This window comes from Ovis canadensis, chromosome 22 (assembly GCF_042477335.2).
Source record: "Ovis canadensis isolate MfBH-ARS-UI-01 breed Bighorn chromosome 22, ARS-UI_OviCan_v2, whole genome shotgun sequence".
Classification (NCBI taxonomy): domain Eukaryota; kingdom Metazoa; phylum Chordata; class Mammalia; order Artiodactyla; family Bovidae; genus Ovis; species Ovis canadensis.
In genome coordinates this window covers 56,918,123-56,945,033 of record NC_091266.1, presented here as the reverse complement: position 1 = coordinate 56,945,033, position 26,911 = coordinate 56,918,123, and the positions used below count along the sequence as shown (strand labels likewise).

At 39.2% G+C, this 26,911-nt stretch overlaps 1 protein-coding gene across 6 annotated transcripts in view; it reads left to right on the top strand.

The window, feature by feature from the left end:
• The window catches only part of ATE1 (arginyltransferase 1), a 162,814-nt gene extending 136,112 nt beyond the window's left edge, over positions 1–26,702 (top strand). For all 6 annotated transcript variants that reach the window (XM_069566747.1, XM_069566746.1, XM_069566743.1 and 3 more), the window contains one exon: positions 22,567–26,702. In XM_069566747.1, the coding sequence (XP_069422848.1) occupies positions 22,567–22,745 (179 nt within the window). In that variant the 3' untranslated portion in view covers positions 22,746–26,702. The remainder of the gene's footprint in view (positions 1–22,566) is intronic.
• The last annotated feature ends 209 nt before the right edge of the window (positions 26,703–26,911 follow it).

Sequence of the window (26,911 nt, the reverse complement as noted above, 5' to 3'; positions counted from 1 at the left end):
CTGAAGTGCATGGAACTGGATGGGTGGCACAAAAAAGGGCTGAAAGAGCCTCATAACGGTTAAAGCAAAAACACAGAACCTGGGTAGCTATAAGAGGTTAAAAGAAAATATTTTTCCTTTGAGCAAGAGGGTAGTATACCGGAAGACGTGGCAAAGCTTATTCCGTTCCATACTTTTTGTTTGTCACTTCGGAGAGGGGAGCTTGCTTTGTGGAAGTGGTTGCATGTTCTAGTCTAGTATCCAGAGGTAATAGAATTAAAAGAGACAGGTGATGATGGGACTCCATAACCAAGCTTTTGAGCAGCAACAGAACAGCCTGTGGCTTGCTCCAAAGAATCTAAATTCTGGTCAAGCAGCTGACTTTGGCTGTGAGTCACTGTTGGGTTTGGGCCCAAATTCCTCTCTTTAGCCACATCATCGCTTTAGCTTTGCAGGTTCTGAAAAATCTGGAGCCAGGGGTGTTCTCTACTTGGAATTCTCAGCCTCTCTGGAGATGCAGACATAGATGCGTCCAGAATGTGAGGCAGGAGACAGAGCCTTTCATTCCCAATGAGCCAGAGGCATTTTTGATAGCTTGCTTGCATTAGCATCATTTCCCTCCATTTTATAGTGGTTAATCAACGAGAGTTTGATGAAGATTTTGTATACCACTCTCGTTCTAAAAATGGATCAACCCAAAGCCCAGTTTAAAGCTGTTGTGACCTGATTAATTTTAACATTTATTACACATTCAGAAATGAAGGAAAACAATCCAAAAGTGATTTGAGAATTCAGACATTGAGTAATCAACATGTGGTACAAATTACCGAGAGAGCTGATGAAAGTCGGGTAGCTGCTCTGAAGATAGGTCTCTGTTGCTTGTCTCTGAAGAGTATGAGATTAGGATCAGCACCATGAATGACAGACATTTACTCGAAGCCTACCCAGTGCTGCAAATCATATGTCTGTGTATCCTCAAAGCCCAGGGCATGTGGTGTCTGGGCTCTGATTCAGTTCCTACCCTTGAGGAGTTCACTGTCAGGTTGGAAAGACCATCCGCAAACATAACGCTAAGGAGCAGCTAGATGATTGTTCCTATAAGTGAAAGGGTGTTTTTTTTTTTTTTTCCTGTATTAAAAACACTGTTTTTGATGGATGTGTCAAGTGGCTGGTTATGGTAATCCTTACACGATGTATGCATATATCAAAACTTTGTGTTGTACACATTAAGTGCAGTTGACCCTTAACTCAAATTTGAACTGGGAGTATCTGCTTATATATGGGTTTTTTTCAGCAGTTAATAGTGCAGTACTGCACTGTCCAAGGTTAGTTGAATCAGAACGAACAGAACACAAATAAATACAGAACTAACAAGGTACAGAACCTTGGGTACAAGGGAACCACGTATACAAAGGGACAGTTATAATCAATACTTGTACTTTTGACTGTGCAGAGGGTTGGTACCCCTAATCCTGCTTTCTTTTAGGGCAACTGTATATACAATTTTAATTTTTATTTCTCAAATACAACTAAATAAAACTGGGAGGAGATGCACCACTTTTAACTGGTCATAATTAAAGAGAAGACGTAAGGTGACATTAAGATGGTTTACAGGAACAAATTGCTGAAAATCTTAACTGTTTTCCCAAGCAAAGGTGACAGAAGAATAAATGAGTACTGCTTGTGTTTTCCCTGCTAATTGTTTTCACATATTGAGCTTATTGCCCATTCCATTTTGGCTTCTAAATTGTGAGAACAGTTAGAAATGGATGGATAGATACGTAAAATCTCTGCGTCTTTTACAAAGGACATGAGTTGTGCTTTCTCTAATTTGTTTGCATAAAAGATTTTGGAAACTGTTGCTGTAGCCATTACCTCTGTTCATTGACCTTTGCACTCCTACTGTTGTTTGAGATTAAAAATAAAACCCTGAAGTACAGTTGCATGTCTTGAGAAGGAAAAGCTATAGAATCCTGGGATAAGCTGGATTGTGGCTGGTGACTCTGGGCCTAAAAGAGGAGCTCCCTGCAGTCTTTCTTCCTAGATAAGCATACCTGTGTTTGTGTTAAGCATGGTTCGTAACTTAACCCAGCAGGTCATTATTACTTTGGCATTCAGAGGATCACAGAATTCACAGTGGGGAGAGATGGTTGTGTGTAACTTGGCTTCACTTAGCTCAACCTTTTGTTAAGGTTTTTGAGGGATCTAATTTGATGTTTTGTTTTGTCTATTGGCTTCCCCCCCCTCCCCCCGACAGCCTTGGTATCATTTGCTCGTGTTAAATATTACTTTATTTTTAAAATTTTTTTGTAAGCTTAATCTACTTAAGTGCCATTCTTGTAGATATCCAGGTTTGCTTTAATGATTTGAGTGTTTGTATGTATAAGAAATTTTAGACATACATTCATTCATTTACTGAAAAAATACTCAAATTTCATTTTGAGATAGCTCTTAACTGCAGTAGATAAATGGAGAGTCCTGGTACTGATAAGACTTAGTCAAGAAAGTATCTTATTCCCCTACTCATCTTGAATAATAAATTACTTAAGAAAATCAAACACAATAAGTTATTAAATCAGATCAGACTTGTTAAAAATTGGCTTTATTGATTAAAGTATTTATCTTATAGCATTGTTGTTGTTGTTCAGTTGCTAAGTTCTGTCTGCTTCTTTGCGACCCCTGCAACACTCCAGGCTTCTGTGTCCTTCACTATCTCCTGGAGTCTGCTCAAACTCCTGTCGATAGAGTTGGTGATACTATCTCATCCTCTGTCTCCCCCCTTCTCTTCCTGTCCTCAATCTTTCCCAGCATCAGGGTCTTTTCCAGTGAGTTGGCTCTTCGCATCAAGTGGCCAGAGTATTAGAGCTTCAGCTTCAGCATCAGTCCTTCTAGTGAATACACAGTGTCGATTTCCTTTAGGATTGATTGGATTCATCTCCCTGCTGTCCATTATAGCATTGTTTGAATTTTAAACCACAAAGAATTAATTGCTCTTTAGGTTCAAAAGCAAGCAGTCTTAAACAGCATGATACATAGTGAAACTTGAAATAAATTAGCATATAAGGCACTACAGCTTTGCTTTTGTTTATGAAAATCAGTAGTCCATGGGGTCGCAAGGAGTCGGACATGACTGAGCAACTGAACTGAACTGATGAAAATCAGTAAGTTTTGACAGCTAATCTCAGTGGTTATTAGGAACTTTTATGCTAAAATAGGTCTTCCTTGGTGGCTCAAAGATAAAGAATCCACCTGCAGTGCAGGAGATGCTGGTTCCATTCCTGGGTCGAAAAGATCCCCTGGAGAAGGAAATGGCAGCCCACTCTAGTATTGCCTGGGAAATCCCATGGACAGAGGAGCCTGGTGGATTATAGTCCATGGGGTTGCAAAGAGTTGAACACGACTTAGTGACTAAACAGCAGCAACAGCAAGATTGTCTCCAATTTAGGACTGCTACCCTCCTCCCCACCCCACCCCCAAAATTGCTATAAACATTTGTTATTCAGGTTTTTGTCTTAGGCTTTAGTTTTTGTTTCTCTGGGCAAAATGCCTGGGAGTACAATTGCAGTGTTGTATGGGAAGCTGTATGTTTTTAAGAAGCTGCCAAACTATTTTCCATTTAGTTATTGCCAAACTAAATGACAGCTATTTCTAAAGTGGCTGTACCATTTTATATTACCACTAACAAAATATCAGAGATATAGGTTGTTCACATCCTTGCCAGCATTTGGTTTTGTTACTGTTTTTAAATTTCAGTTCAGTTCAGTTCAGTCTCTCAGTCGTGTCCGACTCTTTGTGACCCCATGAATCGCAGCACACCAGGCCTCCCTGTCCATCACCAACTCCCGGAGTTCACTCAGACTCACGTCCATCGGGTCCGTGATGCCATCCAGCCATCCCATCCTCGGTTGTCCCCTTCTCCTCCTGCCCCCAATCCCTCCCAGCATCAGAGTCTTTTCCAATGAGTCAACTCTTCGCATGAGGTGGCCAAAGTACTGGAGTTTCAGCTTTAGCATCATTCCTTCCAAAGAAATCCCAGGGTTAATCTCCTTCAGAATGGACTGGTTGGATCTCCTTGCAGTCCAAGGGATTCTCAAGAGTCTTCTGCACCACCACAGTTCAAAAGCATCAATTCTTCGGTGCTCAGCCTTCTTCACAGTCCAACTCTCACATCCATACATGACCACAGGAAAAAGCATAGCCTTGACTAGATGGACCTTAGTCGGCAAAGTAATGTCCCTGCTTTTGAATATGCTATCTAGGTTAGTCATAACTTTTCTTCCAAGGAGTAAGCGTCTTTTAATTTCATGGCTGCAGTCACCATCTGCAGTGATTTTAGAGCCCCCAAAAATAAAGTCTGACTCTGTTTCCACTGTTTCCCCGTCTGTTTCCCATGAAGTGATGGGACCGGATGCCATGATCTTCCTTTTCTGAATGTTTTTTAAATTTAGCTGGTCTAATAATTGGGTCATGGTATCTTACCGTGGTCTTTGTGTTTCCTTATGAGTGTTGACCTTGAATGCTTTTTCATGTACTTATTTACCATCCAAACATCCTCTTAGGTGAAATGTCTCCTTCTGTCTTTTGTGCATTTTCTAAATGGATTGTTTGCTTTTATATTGTTGAGTTACAAGAGTTCTTTATATGCTCTAGATACAAGTCCTTACCGACTTGTCTTTTCATCCCTTTGAAAGGTTTCACAGAGCAAAAGTCTTAATTCTGATGCAGTCCAGTTTTTTCTTTTGTGTGTCATGCTTTTGGTGTTATGTCTGAGAACTCTTCACTAAGTCCTAGGTCTCAGATATCTTCTAAAACTTTTATATGTTTACATATAGCATTTAAATCTATGATCCATTTGAGTTCAGGATTCCTAGGTGGCTTGGTGGTAAAGAATCTGCCTGCCAATGCAGGAGACGGGGGTTCGATCCTTGAATATCAGGACCGTCCCCTGGAGGTGGAAATGGCAACCCACTCCAGTATTCTTGCCTGGGAAATCCCATGGACAGAGAAGCCTGGTGGGCTACAGTCGGTGGGGTCACACAGAGTCGGATGTGACTGAGCATACACTAGAGACTAGAATTTCAAATAATTTTTGTATAAGGTGTGAGGTATAGGTCAAGATTTAATTTTTTGTTTATGGATATTCAGATATTCCAACACTGTTGAAAAGTAGTTCTTCCATTTAATTGCCTTTTTTTTTTTTTAGTTAAAAATTGATTGGCCATACTTGTATGGGACTTTCTGGATTTTCTGTTACATCATCAGTTGATGTTGTCATGTGATTTTTCTTCTCTGTAGTAGATTGTATTGATTGGTTTTCAAATCCAGGATGCAACAGCCTGGCATCCCTGGAATAAACCAAACTGCCAAATTCTGTTTACTGATGTTTTGGAGAGGATTTTTGCATCTGTATTCATATAGGATACTAATTTGTAGCTTTCTTTTTTGTACTGTCTTTGATTGGGATCCACTCTCTTTCGCTTTCTGAAAGAGGTTGATAAAATTAATATTAATTCTTTTTTGTTTGGTAGAGTTCTCCAGTGAAACCATCTGGGTCTAGATATTTCTTTTTCAGGAACTAATTGCAGGTTCAGTTTCTTCACTAATTATAGAAATAATTATGCAATAGGTTGTCACAGTTTGTGATTTTTGAGGTTGTTGTCTAAAAGTTTCCTTTCTTGCTGGGCTTGTCTCTTTCCTGGTCATCTGGTTAGATGGAGAAGGCTTTCCTTCTTACTTTGTGTTTTTTTTTTTTTCCTTTTTGTCTGTATGTTGCTGTTTCAAGTTTACCAGCTTTTCCAGTGTGTCATCTGGAATAAAAGGGCAAAAAAAGAACACTCAGGAAGTTCACAACCATGTCCTTCCTTGTGTCAGAGTCCCTGCTTGCCTGTCACCGTCTCTCACTTTCAGTGTCTTCTGTGTTTATGTTATGTATGATGTTCAGGGCTTTCTGCAGTACTTACTTACAATTATTATACTGTGATATAAAATGACCACTGAGGTTGTTTTCTCTGTGCTTATTTGCGCTTTTGTTAAGGCGCACCTGAGTGTTAGTCTCTCCATTCTGAAATTTTAATGGAAGCAGAGATGAAAAATGGCCTTATGAATGTGGCCATGTAGGATTTTCACTGCTACATCCTTGTGAATTCTTTTTTGTTTTTTCAAGTAATTCTCTGTGCTCAACAATATTTTTAAAACCAAGTAGCAAGAAATTGTCACTATACCCTTATATCCATGCAGTGATATTTTTTAGGGGTCATGTATATCTGACTACTTAGGGAGGGGTCATTCTCCACCATTATCTGTAGGCCTCGCTTCTGGGTACTGATGATCTTTGGGCATCAGCTTTTCTTAAAGCTTCCTGTGTGATTCTAACATGGAGACAAGGTTGAGAACCACTGTGCTAGAATTTAGCTTACTGTATTTAATATGTTCTGTTGAGAGTCTGAAATGCCCTCTGTCGTTAAATCATAACATTTAAAAAAATGTTTTTTAATTAATAGACTTTTAAAAAGTCTGTTTTAGGTTTACAGAAAAACTGAGTGTGAAGTACACAGACTCTGTATGCTCTCCAGTCCCCCACTCCCCGTTTCCCCTGTTATTAACATCTTGCATTATATGATACATTGGATCAATATTAGCTTATCAATTATAACATTATTATTAACTGAAGTGCAGAGTTTACATTGGGGTTCAGTCTTGGTGGTGTACATTTTCTGGATTCTGAAGAATGCATAATGACATGTATCTATCATTGTGTTACTGTGCAGAGCAGTTTCATTGCCCTGAAGAGCCCCTGTGCTTCCTCATTTGTCTCTCCCTCCCCTCCCAGTCCCTTGAGAGTCAGTGATCACTTTACTATCTCCATAGTTTTGCCTTTTCCAGAATATCATGTAATAATGGAATCATATACAGTATGTAGTTTGGCTTCTTTGACTTAGTAATATGCATATAAGTGTCCTTCATGCCTTTTCATAACTTGATAATGCATTTCTTTTCCTCACTGAATGATAATCCATTGTATGAATGTACCACAGTTTGTTTATCCATTCACCTGTTGAAGGAAATCTTGGCACACATTTGCTTCCACATTTTGCAGTTAATGGGCTTCCCTGTGGCTTAGCTGATAAAGGATCTGCCTGCAATGCGGGAGACTTGGGTTCGATCCCTAGGTTGGGGAAGATCCCCTGGAGAAGGAAAAGGCTACCCACTCCAGGATTCTGGCCTGGAGATTTCCATGGACTGTACAGTCCATGGGGTCACAAAGATTCAGACAAGGCTGAGCGACTTTCACTTCCACTTTGCGGTTAATGAATAAAGCTACTGTAAACATTTATGTGCAAGTTTTGTGTGGATATAAGTTTTCAGCTCCTTTGGGCATATACCAAGTACAACTGCTGGATTATATGGTGTAAGTATATTTACCCATTCTTTTTTAATGGCTGCATACTGTGATATGTATTATTGATAATAACTCCCCTCCCCCACTGATGAACATTTGTTTATTTTTTAAATTTAAGTAACAAATAATACTACAACAGAGTTTATACATCTTTTTTGCACACATACTGATATTTATGTAGAATAGACTCCTAGAAGTAGGATTGCTCTGACCAAACAATGTGAATTTGCCCTCAACCGCACATAATATTATCAAGTCTCCCAAGGCTCACAGGAAGTTTTGGCTGGACCTGAGGATTTGGAGGTCAGACTTGGAAGGGGTAGTTGAATCCATGAACATGGATGAAATTTCCTAGGGAGAAAATATAGAGCAAGAAGAAAGAGCGATCTAGAACAGAGCACTGTGTAACTGCCCACATTTAGCAATCAAGTGAAGAATTGCCTTGGAGGTAAGAGAATAACCAGGGCCAGTGGTGTCAGGAAAGCAGAAGGCAGAGTGGGTTTCAAGGAGGAGGAAGCGGTCCTCTGAGTTTACATTTTTCTGAGGATGATGAAGACTGCTTGTGTTATTTGTGTTCAAGTTCAGGGGAGACCCTTTGACCTTAGTGAATAGAGGCAAGGTGACTAAACTTAAGGTACACGTTGAAATAACCCGTGGAGTGAGCGAGAGGTGAGGAAATGGCCAGTAGTGTAAACGTTCTTTGAAAAAAGGTAGACTAACTGTAAGAAAAGGCAGGAGTCACAGAGAGTTTTGTTTTTGCCAGATGGCAGAGTCTTTAGCTTTTGTGAAAGTTAGTATAAAGGAATCAGTAGAAAAGTTCCAGAAAGTTCCAAAAAGTAACACTTGAATTTGCTACTCGCCGGCAGCTATTTATATAGCATCTATACTCAGTGGGATTTATAAATAATCTAGAGATGATCTGAAGTATACGGGAGGGTTGCGTGGCTTATGTGCAGGTGCTGCCATGTCTTATATAAGGAACACGTGCACCCTTGCAGTTGCGTGTCTACTGAGGGTCTTGGAACCAGACCTCCATGGAGGCTGAGGGACGACTCAGAGATGGAGCTGAGATCAAGAAGGAGGGTGAGGGCGGATTTCTGGATTGAGACCTTCGGCAAAGAGAAGTGAATTTGTGTTTGCCCTCGTGGTGAATATTGTAATTTCATATTTGATTTTATGCCCCAGGAAATTCTTAAAAGTTTTTGCTGCTTGAAGCTGCTTTAAGAAGTCTCTAACGTAATTCCCTGGCAAGGAATCGAAATCAGCCCAATGCCAGATTCACTTGAAATTAATATTATAGCTAACTTTATTATAGCTAGTAATTGAGAATTTGACTTTGTAACCAGTGAGGTCATTACCATCATGGTAATAGCTTTCATGGGCTATCAAATATGGTGGAATTTAAAGGTATTGATTTAGAAAAAACTTAATTTGTCCGACCAAGTGAGCTGCATGGATCCTTAATGAACTAATTCTGTGTATTTGAAAACTAAAAAAAAAAATTATTAGCTATTATTCATATATTGACATATTAAAAATAGTATTAACTTTTGCTCTGCCCTGTTTCCGAACTCTACTTAAGATTGTTATTCTTGATAGCTAAATTTCCAGATACTATGAGGCTGGTAAGGGTCTCTAACTTGCCAGAAAAGAGACAATATGAAAATGCCTCAGTAAGCTGGAGTGATGAGAATATATTAGAACAAAACTTAACAATGAAAGAAGTATAAATTTAGTGCTTAGATTTCAAAAAGACACAGATATGAGGGATTATGATGGGAGGATAAAGAATATAATATAGCTTAGTATTTGTTAATTTTTTAATTTGAAATAATTGCAAATTTATGGAAAAATTATAAGACTAATATGAAGAATTTCTGCATATGCTTCACCCAGATTCCCCAGTTGTTAATGTGTTTCCACATTTTTCTTATCATTTCCTTCCTTATAGTCTGTATTTTTTTCTGAATTATTTGAGGGTAAGTTATAGTCTATTAAGCTATTATCCTTAAATACTGCAGTGTGTATTGCCTGAAAACAGGTACACTTCCGTACATAGAGTACAACCATCGGAGCCAGGAAAACAGCATTGATATGTTCCTACCATCCAATCTACCGACCCTATTCAGATGTCACCGGTCTTTCCGATGATGTCCTCTGTAACACAAAACACACACTCACAAACCTGCTTTGCTTTTTCTTTCTGACCCAGAGTGCAGGTTGAGATCACGTGCGGTGTTTATCGTCATGTCTCGTTAGTCTCCTTTTCTCTGGAACAGTTCCTTAGTGTGTACTCTTGTTTTTTTATTACCTTGACATTTTTGAAGAATTCAGCCCAGTTACTTTGCTGACTATCCCTTAATTTGTGTTCATCAAATGTTTATAACTGGATTCAGGTTCCCTGGTTTTGGCAAGAATACCCTAGCAGTGATATTGTGTTTCTGTTGTGTCATCTGAGGAGGGACACCTGCTGTGGATTCACCTACTGTTGGTTCACCTGGCAGCCAACAGCTTGAATCTGTATCACTTTGTGAAGTATGTAGGTGCCATCTCTGTAAACTTGATAAGTTATTTTGTATATTTTAGTAAATAATTAACTATTTATAGGGAGATGCTTTGGGACAATGTAAATATTTTACTTTATCAAATTTTGCATTCATTGATGATTCTTATCTGAAATAGCTGCCATATGATATTTCTCCTTCAATCATCACTTCTACTTTTCTTAGTTGCTATTCTGCTATAAGAAAGAGCTGTCCCTTCTCCTTATTTGCTTGTTTATATCAATGTGGACTCAAGGAATCCTAACATTTTGGTCAATGTATTATATAACCCTCTTAGCTCAGTTGGTAAAGAATATGCCTGCAGTGCAGGAGACCTGGGTTTGATTCCTGGGTTGGGAAGATCCCCTGGAGAAGGAAATGGCAACCCGCTCCAGTATTCTTGCCTGGAGAATCCCATGGACAGAGGAGCCTGGCAGTCCATGGGGTCGCAAAGAGTCAGATGCGACTTAGCGACTAAACCACCACCACCATTATATAACCCACTACTCTCATTGTTTACTTTGAATGCTCAGATTGTCTCAGACTTGGCCAGCAGGCGCCTTTTTCAAGGCGACTCCTGTATTCTTTTGACATATCTCCAATATTTTTTGAGCATTTACTTTCTGGCACAAAGTATTCCAGGCTCATCTTGTACTTTCTCTGACCCAGCTCTGCATTCAGGCACCTCTCCAAGGAATTCTAGTTACCTTTTGTAGAGAGTACAAGTAGGGAGATAAGATGTGGGCAATATGTATGCTCATTGCTACTGGGGTTTCGTTGCTTCCAAGCCCTCTCAGCAGACGGATCCAGGAAATACACACACGTACACACACACTTCTATCCGCTTTCATGTCTGTATGTCGGTACAGTGTATAAATGCCACGAGTTTTCACCTATTGCTCCAATTCTAATCCAACCCAGCAGAATTTGTTCTAGTCTTCTTCTGTACTAGCCCCGCTCTGGACAGAGAAATCCAACTCTCATTTTTCTCAATATGTTTATTATATAATATTATATAATTCCTTTTATATAACTAATCTCTTGACCACACAAGCCAGAAACGGCTTGGGCCTGTCAGCCCTGAACTCTCAGCCTCTTTGACCCTGACTCAATACCCATCAGCAGCTGCACAAACCAACTTCCCCTTTGTCTTTGAGAAATTCTGTAATGGCACATTTTACATGTTTCGATTGACATTTATTATTTTGTCAGTTCTTAAGTCTAGCCTTTATAAGGGTAAACATTGGTGGAAAAGGAAGTATTAAAGAATATATTTAAGGATCAAAATACATAAATAGAAATTTGAAAGAATACAACCTTTATTCAGCATCAGAAGAGGTTTTTATTGGCATTTTACTTAGGTAACCAGTAACCAGTATATAACTAAAGTCCTCGTGGCAACGAGCAGGAGGTAAAATTGGTGTGATTTTCATATACTGTTGACTGTGGATCCAGCACTGTCCTGTTTTCCTCTGGTGACCTTCTACGGGGCTTTGATGCTATAATATCAGAACTAATCTGGAGTTCATTCTCATTAGAATCATTTTGATGAATTAAGTTTTATATTGTTTCTGGGAGTCAAGAGGTTTTTCTAGTCATTATAATTGATGAAAGTGAAAGAGGAGGGTGAAAGACTTGGCTTAAAGCTCAACATTCAGAAAACGAAGATCATGGCATCCGGTCCCATCACTTCATGGGAAATAGATGGGGAAACAGTGTCAGACTTTATTTTTTGGGGCTCCAAAATCACTGCAGATGGTGACTGCAGCCATGAAATTAAAAGACGCTTACTCCTTGGAAGAAAAGTTATGACCAACCTAGATAGCATATTGAAACCATCTAGTCAAGGCTATGGTTTTCCCGGGAGTCATGTATGGATGTGAGAGTTGGACTGTGAAGAAAGCTGAGCGCCGAAGAATTGATGCTTTTGAACTGTGGTGTTGGAGAAGACTCTTGAGAGTCCTTTGGACTGCAAGGAGATCCAACCAGTCCATTCTGAAGGAGATCAGCCCTGGGGTTTCTTTGGAAGGAATGATACTAAAGCTGAAACTCCAGTACGTTGGCCACCTCATGTGAAGAGTTGACTCACTGGAAAAGACTTTGATGCTGGGAGGGATTGGGGGCAGGAGGAGAAGGGGACGACAGAGGATGAGATGGGTGGATGGCATCACTGACTTGATGGACATGAGTCTGAGTGAACTCCGGGAGATGGTGATGGACAGGGAAGCCTGGTGTGCTGAGATTCATGGGATCGCAAAGAGTTGGACACAACTGAGCAACTGAACTGAACTGATAATATCATGAGTTTGATTATGCAGGTTTTTTCCCCTTAAAAAATGATACTTTCCCCAAGACAGTTAGGCAAGAAAATGAAATAAAAGGCATCCAGTTTGGAAAGGAAGACAACATAAAACCATCTTTATTTGCAGATGACTTGATCTTGTGTATAGAAAATCCTAAAGAATATAATAAAAACAACTCTCAGAACCAATAAATGAGTTCATCAAAGTTGCTGGATAAGAGATCAACATACAGAAACTCAGTTTCATTTCTGTATACTTGCAGTGAGCAATCTCAAAATGAAATTAGGTAGACAATTTTATTTATGACAACATCAAAAAGAATAGAATTGTTAGGAATAGATTTTTAACAGGAGTAAAAAAAATTTATATTCTGAAAAATACAAAATTTTGATAAAATTACTTAAATGGGGGGGTGGGAACTCCATGTTCATAGATTAGAAGAGTTAATATTAAGATGGAAATACCCCTCAAATTGGTCTACAGAATAAATGCAGTCCCTGTTAAAGTAACAGCTGGCTTTTTTCCAGAAATTTATTGTAATCCTAAAAGTCACCCCAAAGTTAAAGGAACTCAAAATAGCCAAAGCAATCTTGACAAAGAATAAAATTAAACACTGTGTGGTTCTAGCATATCGATAGACATATATATTAATGGACTAGAATTGTGAGTCTGAAAAGAAACTCATATTTATGATAATTGATTTTTAAAAATGATACCAAAACAGTTCAGTGGGCAAAAGATAGTAATCTTTTAACAGATGGTCCTGGGTCAACTGGATATCCACATGCAAAAGAATGGGATTGATTCCCTATTTCACACTGCTGCTGCTGCTACTGCTGCTAAGTCGCTTCAGTCGTGTCCGACTCTGTGTGACCCCATCGACGGCAGCCCACCAGGCTCCGCTGTCCTTGGGATTCTCCAGGCAAGAACACTGGACTGGGTTGCCATTTCCTTCTCCAGTGCATGAAAATGAAAAGTGAAAGTGAAGTCGCTCAGTCGTGTCTGACTCCGCGACCCCACGGACTGCAGCCTACCAGGCTCCCCTGCCCATGGGGTTTTCCAGGCAAGAGTACTGGAGTGGGTTGCCATTGCCTTCTCCATTTCACACTATATACAAAAATTAACTCAAAATGGACCTAAATGTAAGAGCTAAAATCATAAAACTCTTAGGGAACAAAAATAGGAGTAAATTTTCATGACCATGGATTCAGTGATGGTTCTTATATATGGCGTCAAAAGCACAAGCAACCAAAGAAAAACTAGATTTCATAAAAATTAAAAACTTTTCTACTTCCAAAGACATCATCAGCAAAGTAAAAAGGCAGTTCGTAGAATGGGAAGATATATTTGCAAATCATATTATCTGACAGAGATCTAATATCCACAATATAAACTCTAAGAGCTAAATAAAAAACCCAGTTTAGAAGCAAGTAATTTGAATACAAAGAGAATATATGAAAGACCAATAAACACATGAAAAGAAAATGTCATTTGCTTTGCTTGACCCGGTGCAAATGAAAATCACAATAAGATGGCACTTCATACCCACTAGAATGGCTGCAATTGAAAAAAAGTAGTGTTGATGAGGATGTAAAGAAATTAGAACTTCCATACCCTGCAGGTAGGGATGAAAAATAGTTCAGCCACTTTGGAAAACATCTGGCAGTTCTTCAGAAGACTGAGCGCTGTTACATGATCCAGCGATTTCACTTCTAGGTATATATTCAAGAGAAATGAAAACACACAAAAATTATTATACAAATGTCCATACAACAGTACTTATAATATTGCTAGTTTAAAAGTGTACATAACACCATATGTCCATCAACTGCTGAACAGATAAATAAAAGTGGATATAGTCATTCCCCCTTAACCCTCAGGGGGGTGTTCTAAACCTGCAGTGGATGCCTGAAACCATGGGTATACTGAGCCCTGCGTACATGTTTTTTTCCTATGTGTACACGCCTATGATGTTTAATTTATAAAATAGCCATGGTAAGAGAATCTCCAAATTGCCACTATCACTACTCTTGAATGTTGGAGCCATTATTAAGTAAGAGTTCAGTTCAGTTGCTAGTCATGTCCAGCTCTTTGTGACCCCATTGACTGCAGCATGCCAGGCTTCCCTGTCCTTCATTGTCTCCCAGAGTTTGCTCAGACTCACATCCATTGAGTCGGTGATGCCATCCAACCATCTTATCCTCTGCTGTCCTCTTCTCCTGCTGCCTTCAATCTTTCCCAGCATCAGGGTCTTTTCCAGTGAGTCAGTGAGTCATCAGGTGGCCAAAGCATTGGAGCTTCAGCTTCAGCCTCAGTCCTTCCAATGAATGTTCAGGGTTGACTTCCTTTAGGATTGACTGGTTACTGATCACCAAGATAGCTACTAAGTGACTAACTGGTGGAATACACCTGACAAATGGATGACTTGGAGGGGTGGGTGGATGGTGTGAGGTCTCAACACACAACCTAAAAGAGTGCCCAACTGAAAATTTATGAATGATTTATTTCTGGAATTTTCCGTTTAGTATTTTTGCACTATGGTTTGACTGTGGGTAACTGAAACCGAGGAAAGCAAAACTGCAGTCGAGGGGGACCACTGTATATCCCCACAATACTGTATTATTTCACAGTGAAAAGGAATGACGTGCCTATACTGCTGTAATGTGGGCAAACCTTGAAAACACCATGCTAAATGAAAGAAACCAGTCACAAAAGGTCACATATTGTCTGATTCCATAGAGAAAGAAAGCAGATTGGTATTGCTTAGGGCCAAGGAAATTGGGGGAAATGAGGAGTGATCACTAATAGGTATGGGGTTTCTTTGTAGGATGCTAAAAATGCTCTAAAATTGACTGTTCTGATGATTGCACCTCTCTGTGACTACACTAAAAACCATTGCATACATTCTAAATGGGTGAATTGTATGGTGTGAAAGTTGTCTCCGTGAAAGTGTTAGTCACTCAGTCATGTCCAACTCTGCGACCCTGTGAACTATAGCCCTGCAGACTCCTCTGCCCATGGGATTCTCCAGGCAAGAATACTGGAGTGGGCAGCCATTCCCTTCTCCAAGGGATCTTCCTGACCCACTGATCGAACCCAGGTATCCCACACTGCAGGCAAATTCTTTACCATGTGAGCCACTAGGGAAAACCATCAATCCATACACCCTGAATGGGTGAATTGTCTGATATGAGAACTGTCTCCATAAAGTCAAAGTGTTCGTTGCTCAGTTGAGTCCGATTCTTTGCAACTCCGTAGACTGTAGCCCGCCAGGCTCCTCTGTCCATGGAACTCTCCAGGCAAGAATACTGGAGTGGGTTGTCATGCCCTTCTCCAGGGGAGCTTCCCAACCCAGGGATTGAACCCAGGTCTCCCATATTTGAAACTGTCATTACATAATCTTTAACAAATAAACTAAGTTTAGATTTGTTTTCTCAGTTTTCATTTTTATAAAAAATTATGAGTGAAATGACTGGCAACAATGTTTCTTATAAAATTTGAAAATGTGTAATTCTCCCTGATGGATTCCCAAATCGATTTTTGAGCCTCCCACCAAATGGGCTTGAAGACTTTGCTGACTGAGCTCAATTGATTTGTCTTAACTGCTGTGCATTCCTTTGCCTGGCCCTTTGCTGTCCCATACTAAAAAGCTTCCTCAAATTTCTCTTCCCACACACTCAACCATACTCAACCATTCCCCACATACTCAACCATAGCAATTTAAACCTCTTGTCACTTTAAAAAGTTCTAAATCATATTTGACTTCAAACTTCACAGAGTTGAATTTGGTTTCGCAATTGAATTCTGTCACGTATTTATTTGTTCAGATTTTCAAGTTCCATCATGTCAAAGTTTTGCCCATCTGTATTCAGTTTTGTTAATGTTGCCTAGTCTGCCATTTAGACCGCTATCTTTATGAAAATCTGTAAAGTATGTAACTTGTTTTCATGTTTATGTTGTCACGTTCATGCAATGCTGTAACAATAAATACTGAAGTTCAGAAAATAGACTGTCTTATCAGTTTCTGGAAAGCCTAGAAGTTATAAAGTCTCTTTAAGAATAATGAATGAGGTATATTCCCATAAGAAGTAAAAGTAGAGCTTTGATCTCTAGATTCTTTTCCTTTGAAAGCACCTGAGATGCACAATTCATCTCCTGTGAATAAAAAGTTGGGAGGAATTGAAGCAGTTGTTGCCCACCAGAGTTTTCCTTGAAGATTAAAACATCACAGAGTTGACAGCATGTTTGTATCACTCGTGATCAAACACTCATTTCAGAAAAGGGTTTGCAAAATTGCTTTTGGTTTTTATTTTATGGAATTAAATAGTGATGCGTTAGAGAAAGAAAAGATGGAAGAAGTTCTTGTTGGCAAACATTTTTTAAGACATCTCAAAACAAGATGGCAGTTTATCTTGGACTTCTCTGGTGGCTCAGACAGTAAAGCGTCTGTCTACGATGCGGGAGACCTGGGTTCGATCCCTGGGTCGGGAAGATCCCTTGGAGAAGGAAATGGCAATCCACTCCAGTACTATTGCCTGGAAAATCCCATGGACAGAGGAGCCTGGTGGGCTGCAGTCCACGGGGTTGCAAAGAGTCGGACACGACTGAGCGACTAGATCATGGCAAATGGCCTTTAATCTCAGGGTGGTTTTGTTTTCTATATCTTCAAGGTCCTCTTAAGAAGAGACCTGTTGTACTGTGTGGGTTTAGTTATATAGTCCTTTGTCTACAAACACTGATAACATCTGTCAGGCAGGCAACAAATATGATTCACAAGAGGGTTTCCTAAGGACTTGGGATGCATTTTTTTTTTTAACTTTAGTAAATAGACCAACTAATATTCAGTGTTTTAAGTATCTGGTAGAATTTTTCTTATTTAGGTATTAAATTTAGATTTTAATACAGTTATACACAATGTACTGAGAATCACAGTATGTTTTCTGCCTTTGTTGCAGATGTAACTAATGATTATAAAACTGCAGACCATTAAATCCAGAAAGCACTGTTTTGTATAATAATCGTCGGTGGTTTCTGGAGATAAAAGAGTACCAATTAAGAGGGTATTTGATCTGATTTCCTGGCCTTAATACAAGATGTGGCTACAATGTGACCCTCCCTCTCCCCCCCGCCCCCCATCTATATTTAAATATTTAAATACAGCTCTTGGAATTGTTACACATTGATAACTTACTGAGGTAAAGCGGAGAGTGGTAGGAGAAAGGATTATATATGAGAGCTGACATCACTCTCTCTGTTTCTGTATTATTTGAGTTCCTAAAAAAGCATTGTTTTCATGAATTAAAAAGATACAAAATAAGAAATTAATGTGCATATATTGAATATTCTGTAACTTCATTGATGGCTAATTCCTAGAAAATGTCAAATTAGTTCAAGTTACTGAAATCAGTCAGTTCAGTCACTCAGTCGTGTCCAACTCTTTGCGACCCTGTCGACTGCAGCACACCAGGCTTCCCTGTCCTTCACCAGCTCCTGGAGCTTGCTCAAGTTACCTAAGTGTCAGGCTTTAAAATGTTCCTAATGTATCATTTCTTTGTTTCTCTTACTGTGTGTCTTGTTGATCTCTGTTTCAAAACTACTGGCAGTCTTAGGTTGATATTTTGGCACCGCTGGGTAGATAGAATTCCAAGTTTACATTCTAGATTTGAGTTGCAGTCTAAGTTGTTTTTTACATGGAGAAAGATACACTTTAGTGCTACTTTTTATGTGTAAGTTTTAGTGCCCTTTTTTATAAAGTGTGATGAGAAAATTAAAGAATTTGGGACAATTAAAACTAATTTGTATTTCAATAAATTTATTAAAAGTTTCAATTAAATCTCATTATTTCTGGTGAATCATTGATAGATCACCAGGAATATAGCATTTGGAATATTAAGCAACAATAACAGTAACCACAATGCCATGAACTTCCGAAGTATTTGAACACTGAGGTCAAATATATTTGCATCTCCAATGACTTGGATATATTAACATTGAAGGGAATTAGGATTTCAAAATTCATGATTACCACCTTTTGTGGTAATTATATAGGATGTTAAAAAGCCAACATCTAGTTAATACCTACTTTTTAAGTATCTTGAGCATTTGACTGCTTTAATCCAGAACAAAGGCCTTGAAAGTATTTGGAATAAAAAGAACTATTGAATTTGATTTCTATGCTGTAGGGCTCTCCAAAATGCTATAAATTAATTTAGAAGTCCCAGTGGAGGTGAAAGAGGAGAGTGAAAAGCTAGCTTAAAACTCAGCATTCAGAAAACTAAGATCATGGTATCCAGTCCCATCACTTCATTTCATATAGATGGGGAAGCAATGGAAACAGTGACAGACTTAATTTTCTTGGGATCCAAAATCACTGCAGATGGTGACTATAGCCATGAAATTAAAAGACGCTTGCTCCTTGGAAAAAAAAGCTATGACCAACCTAGACAGCATATTACAAAGCAGAGATATTACTTTGCTGACAAAGGTGTGTCTCATCAAAGCTGTGGGTTTTCCAGTAGTCATGTATGGGTGTGAGAGCTGGACTGTATGAAGGCTGAGCACTGAAGAATTGATGCTTTTGAACTCTGGTGTTGGAGAAGCCTCTTGAGAAGTCCTTGGACTGTAAGGAGATGAGTCAATCCTAAAAAAAATCAACCCTGAATATTCATTGGATGGGCATCATGAAGCTGAAGCTCCAGTACTTTGGCCAACTGATGCAAAAAGCTGACTCACTGGAAAAGACCCTGATGCTGGGAAAGATTGAAGGCGAGAGGAGGAGACCACAGAGGATGAGATGGTTGGATGGCATCACCGACTCAATGGACATGAGTTTGGGCAAGCTCCAGGAGATGGTGAAGGACAGAGAAGCCTAGCATGCTTGTTGTCCATGGGGTTGCAAAGAGTCAGATACAACTGAGTGACTGAACACCAGCAATAAAGTTAAATTAGATATATGTTAAAAATAGATTCAGCAGCATCACAGAACTGTTTGGAATTCAGTGGTTAAAACTTGTATATCATAGTGTTTTCCCCCAAATTTTATACTCATATAATTTTAAAGCTTTTCCTGTAATCTTAGTAAATAGAAATGAAATATATTTTTGACAAATAAAACAACACAAAATTTCCTGTTCTCTAGGAGTATGCACTTTAAAATAGTTGATGTAAATTATACATAATGGTGGGTTTTTCCTAATCTTCTGTTTTCATGTTTATATGTCAGACTGGAAAAGGATAAAAATTAGAGCATAGCATTTCATTTTATATAAAATAAGATAATGGCATGTCAAACTTTTAAGTTCTTATTTGTTAGTGTGTTCCATTCATTTGAATCTTAAAAGATGTCTGTCTTAAGATATTTTAGGATAAGGGTTTAAACTGTTAAAACATCATTCTACATAGTTAAATATAAACATGCTTTAAAATTCCATTTTAAAAATTCAAGGTTTTAGATTTAGAAGATTCTGTGCAGTTTTGTCAGTGTTCTTCTCGCCTTTGTTGTTCTTGCTTATCTCTATTAGTTTTCCATCTGTATTAGTTCTAAGCATACTTGGGGGCTTCCCTGGTGGCACTGGTGGTAAAGAGTCTGCCTGCCAGTGCTTGAGAGTCAAGAGACTTAAGGTTCGATCCCTGGGGTCGGGAAGATCCCCAGGAGGAGGGAATGGCAACCCACTCCAGTGTTCTTGCCCAGAAAATTCCCTGGGCAAAGGAGCCTGGCAGGCTTCAGTCCATGGGGCCACAAAAAGTCACAACTGAGCACATTAAGCATGTTTGAATCTGATCTTTCCTTGCAAGTAGCATCTATTGCTGCGTGATGGAGATTCCTGTATTGCAATCCATGTACTTTAAACTCTCTGAAATTGACAGCAGGAACCAGGTTCCCACCTTTTCCTTTGCTTATCATTTACCCTGCTAAAGGATGTGGCAACCTAGTACATGTTAAATATTTAGTTGGTTTAAAGTTTGTGGGTTTTCTGCTTCAGTTGGATATTTGTAAGAAAAAGCACATACTTTGACCGTAGTGTGTCCAACCAAGGTATACCACAGCCACTGATGTTGAAGCTGAAACTCCAGTAATTTGGTCACCTGATGCGAAGAGCTGACTCATTTGAAAAGACCCTGATGTTGGGAAAGATTGAGGGCAGGAGGAGAAGGGGATGACAGAGGATAAGATGGTTGAATGGCATCACCGACTCGATGGACATGGGTTTGGGAAGACTCTGGGAGTTGGTGATGGACAGGGAGGCCTGGCGTGCTGCGGTTCATGGAGTCGCAAAGAGTCGGACACAACTGAGCAACTGATCTGAACTGAACATTTAATTCAGGAGACTGGTGATAACAGACAGTGGTATTGCTGAGAGCCAAGCAAGGCACAGAGAGTTGATCCAGAGAATAGCAGTAGCAGGAAACCACTGCCACCCCTCGGCTGAAGAGAAAAGGGGCCCAGGACTCAGGGAGGGTGATAGTAGAAACTGGGGTGGTTCTAGGAAAAGGGAATAGTTAGAGATAAGTACTATTACAGGTTGACCTATGTTTGTCCAGATTTTTTCTATACTTCCCTGGTGGCTTAGAGTTAAAAGCCTCTGCCTGTGATGCAGGAGACCGGGGTTTGATCCCTGGGTTAGGAAGATTCCCTGGAGAAGGAAATGGCAACCCACTCCAGTACTTTTGCCTAGAAAATTCCATCGGCTACAATTCATGGGGTTGCAAAGAGTCAGACATGACTGAGCGACTTCACTTTGACTGTTAACAGGTTGACCTATGTTTGTCCAAATTTTTTTCTATGCATATACTAGGCTTTTCATAAAAAGAGTTGTTTATATTGAACTTATCTTTTTTTTTTTTTTTTTTTTACATAGCTAGCTATCTTCTGTCTTTTCAGTAGCCATATAGTATTTTGCACTGTGGATGTGTGCTGACATGTTTGCCCAGTTCTCCACTGGTGGACATCCGTGTTGCTTCCAGTTTTTCAGTGTGATGGAGCATTGCTGTAAATATCCTTATATTGAGTTGACCAAAACACATACATAAACCCTGGTGTGTGTGTGTTTTCTAGGAGAGTGGTTCTCAGTGTACCTTTCAGGCTTAAGAAAACACGGATGTGCAGGTTCATTCCAGTCAGTTTTCAGATCAAGATCTCTGAGGATAGGATTCATTTAAAAAAAAAAAAAAAACTCTTTAGATGGTTCTGATATTTAGTCAGCCATGGAATGATTCTGAGAACTGGTGTTGCTGAGTCAGTGATTTTATTTAAAAAAAAAAACATATATTTTAAAGACAACTGTAACACTGTTTTCTGTATTAGGCTTAAGAGCAACTGCCAGTAATAGAACTCAAAATAATTTGTCTTAAATAAGATAGTTTAGTTCTGTTTTAATGTAAACTTCTAGACAGAGGCAGTCCAGGGCTGGAATGGCTGTTTTATTCCTCAAAGTTCTCAGGTACCTAGGTTCCTTCTAGCTTCTGTTTTTGCCAGACTGAGGGAAAGCTCTTAACCTCAAGCTCAAGATAGAGGTTAGAGCTCCTACCGTGCCATTCTTACTCCAAGAGGCAGAATGAAGGAAGGGCTGAAAAATTCAAGAGGCAAAGGCCTGGACCAGCTGTCCTACCAGACCTGTCTGCTTGTGTTTTATGGGCCAGAACTTAGTCACAAAACCACACCCAGCTGCAAGGGAGGCTGGGACACAGTCCACTCTGCTGAAAACCAGGAGTTCTTCTCTATGGAAGAAGAGGAAAACTGATAGTGGCCATCTCTGTGAAAGCTATAAGCATCTGCCCACTTGCCCACAAGATGAGTGGCCATGGCTCCAAGCTGACCAGCTCAAGTCAGCCCAAACTGCTGAGTCAGCAGAAGGCCGCACTGCAGTTACATGTTGACTTGAGAAGCAAAATAAGTTTAAATCAGATTCAGGAAAGGTGCTGGAAAGCTGCAAACTTCATTATGTATAATAAACTAATAAGAGATTGAAGGCCACTTTTTAAATTACATACGATTCCTTCTCTCTCCCTAATGTTTGGATGGCATCACAGACTCAATGAACATGAGTTTGAGCAAACTCCAGGAGATGGTGGAGGATGAGGAAGCCTGGCATGCTGCAGTCCGTGGGGTCGCAAAGAGTCGGACACAACTCCGTGACTGAACAACAGCAACAACAAAAGCAAGGCATTTGTTATTTATTAACATACGCACGTTGATCTGAATAGTGCACACCCTCGTTTGAACGTGCCGCTCAGAGAGGACTTCTTAATACGTGATTTATATATGCTTCAGTATTCTTAAATTAGGACGTGAAAAGTGGTCTGGTAGGTGACTGTATTTAATCAGTAGTTTTTGTTCTTGCAGTGGACGAAGGTCGCAGCAAGGAACCTGACCGCCTGCAGGTGTTCTACAAGAAAGCCATAATGCCTTACGGTGTTTACAAGAAGCAGCAGAGAGACCCGAGCGAGGAGGCGGCCGTGCTGCAGTACGCGAGGCTGGTGGGGCAGGCGTGCTCTGAGCGGATGCTGCTGTTCCGAAACTGATGAGCCTGTTCGCCTCTCCTGCCCCCTGAGCCCCTGGGCGCTCCTGCGCTGCCCTGCCGACGTGTGCCACGGTGCGAGTTCATCACCTGGGGGAAACTCTCTACCCCTCCACAGATTAGACTTTCTAATTTTGATGGCTGTGTAGCTTTTCTAAAATATTTTGTGGCATATGTGTTTGTGAAAATCTCATGGTTAATGATAAAGATTTTAAAACTATGTTATGACATCAACTCATAATTGGGTTTTCTCGTTTCAGAAGTCTGCTTCATGAACAAGAGATGATTAACTTCTCTTGTTAATATTTTGGGAGGTAAAATGTATAAGTGAACCTTAAGTAATTTAAATCACAGTTGTACTTTTTTGTTGTTCTGTTAGAGAAATTAAAACAGACTTTTTCTTCAGATCCACTTAAAACATCAGTTTCTGCTGGAAACACCTCAAGTGTGGGGAAGAAGGTTGGAATTCTGTTTGGTCACTTAGAAAACGTCTTCTCAAGGGATCAGAACTGGGATGCTGTTCCGTGTTCAGTGTCACTTCACTGCTGAATGTCACATTACGTAGTTTCACAGAAAACTTGAGACAAGGAAACAGTACAGACTTACAAAAAAGGATGTGTTAGCGTCGAGCGTCTGTTTACCCAGGACAGTCTCATTCACGTCTGTTGTCTTGGCGCGATTATTCTTCCTAGAATAATTATTTCTCGTGTTCCTTTTTACTCTGCAAAATACTCCATTTTAGACAATAAAATATGTGATTACCCTAGTTATATATTGTCCAAACTGGGGCAGTCTGCTTTATTTCTCAAAATCTAACAAGTAAGAGTTTTTTTTTTTTTTAGAAAATTAGTGCCTCCTGCCTTGACCTAAGCCCCTTGAAGGATACATATACACTAGTTTTTATTTTCTTAGAACGCAGGACACAGGTCTTTGGTTATTGGTTAAAAATTCGTTTCTCTCTGACTGCTTTTATAGCTGTGCTGCACATCGCAGTTAGTGACATCGGATGCATTGTGAACTCTGTTCCAGGGCAGGAGGCAGAAGCATCCATTTCCTGCTCATTTGGCAGCCAGAGAGGAGATGCCACACGTAGTAATCTCAGCAGAGGTGGGCCCTGTGTCCCTCTGTCTTGTCTCTCTGGTCCTTCTCTCATTCACCAGTCTCTGTCCCCCACCTTGAAGGTGGTAGGCACTGTGCGGGGAGGCAGGGGAGGGAGCAGAGGGAGCAGAGGGAGCAGGCATGTCCCCTCATAGTTGAGCTGTGCTGGAGACAGTGATGGACGGATGGATGGAGGCGCTTACTCTCCTGTGCATCGTTGCAGCTGGCCACCATCTGCTGCCACCTGCTTGGCCACTGAGTCCTTTTCATTTCCTGTTTTGTCCATTTTCCCATTTTCTACTGATCTTTTTTAAAAAAAAAACATTTTATTAAACTTAGTGGCTTGATTTTAAACTTCTCTCCTAAATGCACTGAATTGAGATATAAAATATTAGAAAATAATTCCAGCTAGCTAGACTAAAAAGAAGGATCCCAAGAGAATGATTTTTAAAATCAAATGTCTAGAAGTTCAAGATCCAAATAAATTGTATTTGTTCATTCACGTAGAGAGTGTATGTGTGGGTAACACCTACCGAGGGCAGGTGCTTAGCTAACAGGGGACAGAGTAGTGAGGACATGGATTTTGCATACTTTTGAAGGAATTTTGTCCTTCAAAATAGTCTCCCAAGAGCATTTGATAGGCTCTTATTTAGAACTGCCTTCAGAATCTATAGAACATTCAAAAAAAATTTCCCTCTAAAGTGAAGTTAGGTTAATTTTTTCATTTATGAAAAGCATAGTTAAGCAAATAAACTTGAAGAAAAGCATACATAAGAAAGTAAGAGTGATCTGAAATCTTATCGAGTTGAAAGAAACTTGGAAATAGGACTTTAGAAGTATTTTAAGTAATTTCAGTATTAAAGTACATAGTTAAGTGCACACCTGGTGCCCCAGGCATTGGAATGCCCAGGGTGATGTCATCAGCTGTGTTAAACTACTCTTATCATAGTGATTAGCCTGTAGGATGGAATTCATTAAGATCACAACTCAAGTACCAAATGAGGAGAGAGCTTGAATCTTCCTTTTTACCATGACTCAGACTTCTTCCTGCAGAATTCAGCCTACTCCCTAGGAACAGGGTGCTGCCAGTGTGGCCTTCTAGGTTGGCCCCAGTGAAGCTCCAGAGAGAGTGACTATGCTACTACTCAGTTGCTATCTTCTATTCTTGTGTTGGTTTTTTGAGTAGGTACCGTATCAATCCTAATGAACAAATTATCTTCAAAGGACAATTATTTGTTCCTTGGAGCCCACACTGAGTGAATGTTGATAGTGGGCTAGGAAAGTACAGTCAAGGAAAGTGACTTGACTCGGTCAGTTGACAGTCTAGCTGAGGAATCAGATTTTATGTTAATGGCTTATATCTAAAGAAGGACATGTGAGGACATTTCCGAGACAGTTTATATCCTCCCGAGGCTGGAAGCTTTGCAGCTGCAAGCTTCATGTTGTAATCCGTTTCTGGTTTCAGATTAAACTTAACACCCGCCTCCCTGTCTTGGGAACAAAAATGTAGCAAAGATTCTCCATGATACCATCTTTATTTAAATTTTTGTGAGACTTTTGTCTTATTTTTTTAAATGTATTCTGAGCACTTTTCTTTTATATTGTGAAAGATAGAGGGTGTTATCAGATGAATATATTATTCATTTGATTAAAATTATTTAGATAAATTATTACTGTTTATGTTTACTTTCAAACTGCTTATTCTAATTTTTATCCATTTTTCAAATATCGTTTGTATATGACTTCTTATGTATATGACTTCCTTGTATATGGGAATTTATTATGTAAATGAACCTTTTCAGATTTCTGGACAGTCTATGGTTTGATTTTATAGGGTTTTTTTTTTTTAGTAGGATAAAGATGAGAAAGATGATCAGTTACTTAAAATGTATCTATTGTTGCTTACTTTAAAGAAGGAAATAAATAGAAACAATTGGGAAATGTTTGAATTAGAAGTCACTCAAATGTGTGTTATTTTCCAAAAGAGAACCAGTGACTATAAAAGGCAAAACAAGTTTGATTGCATGTGACATTTTTTACACTTGCATATGTGTTTTGAACAGTCCATTTGATAAAGCTTGAATAAAACTTCTATCTGCAATGGCTCTTGCTGGTCATTACTTAAAAGGCCTGTGTTTTCTTCATTCAGATTCTTAGATACATTTTACCTATAGCGAATATGTCGAAAACAGAGGTAAGACATTGACTGTATATGAATGATTGTGTTTAATTTTCAGTAATTAGAATTCCAGACCACTTGGTTTCCTAAATCAAATCATGATGGATTTCTCTCTCAGGAATAAATGAAAGTAGAGTGAATCTTGCTTTAAGCAAAAAGTCTGGATTTTCACAAGATAAATTAGTGAGTAGACGTTCTTTTATCCAAAAGAATTTGAAATAGATTTAAGTAGCCAATTCAAGTATTAATTTCTCTTAAAAACTTCAGTTTTCAGAGGAATTTTCACAAATATGTCATAAAGCGAGGTGTGCTTTCATTGTTCATAAGAGTCCCCAGTATATTTATAGAATACATTTTAAGTCTTTTTACAGTAAAGGGGATCCTGGTAGGTTTATGATAAAATGAATCCTGTTTCCCAGGCAATTTAACTATTAAATTCCCACTAATGTTTTCTCTGGAATGAAAATCGCTTTATTGTTTTCTTATTTGAAATGGACAGTGTTCACCAGAAAACATGTAGACAATATAGAAAAATATACCAAAGAAAATAAAAATCACTCATAAGCCTATCACTGTTGGCTCCATCGTTCACATTTTGGTGTATGTCCTTTCATACTTTTTTCTACCTACATGTATGTATGTATTTTGTTTTATTTTGAAATAAAAGTGGAATTATGGCATGTATATTGTTTCATAATTTTTTCATCTATATTTTTGAACATCCTAATTTACTGTGAAAATGAAAATAGGAAGAATAATCATTGAAATGACTGCATAATATTCCACTGTGTCTGTACTGCTTTGAGAAAGGAAGTTTTAACACTTCAGCTCCTCATGGATGATGGGAGTTGTAATTGAATGACATGAATTACTTTTCTCAGTTCTTTGTAACA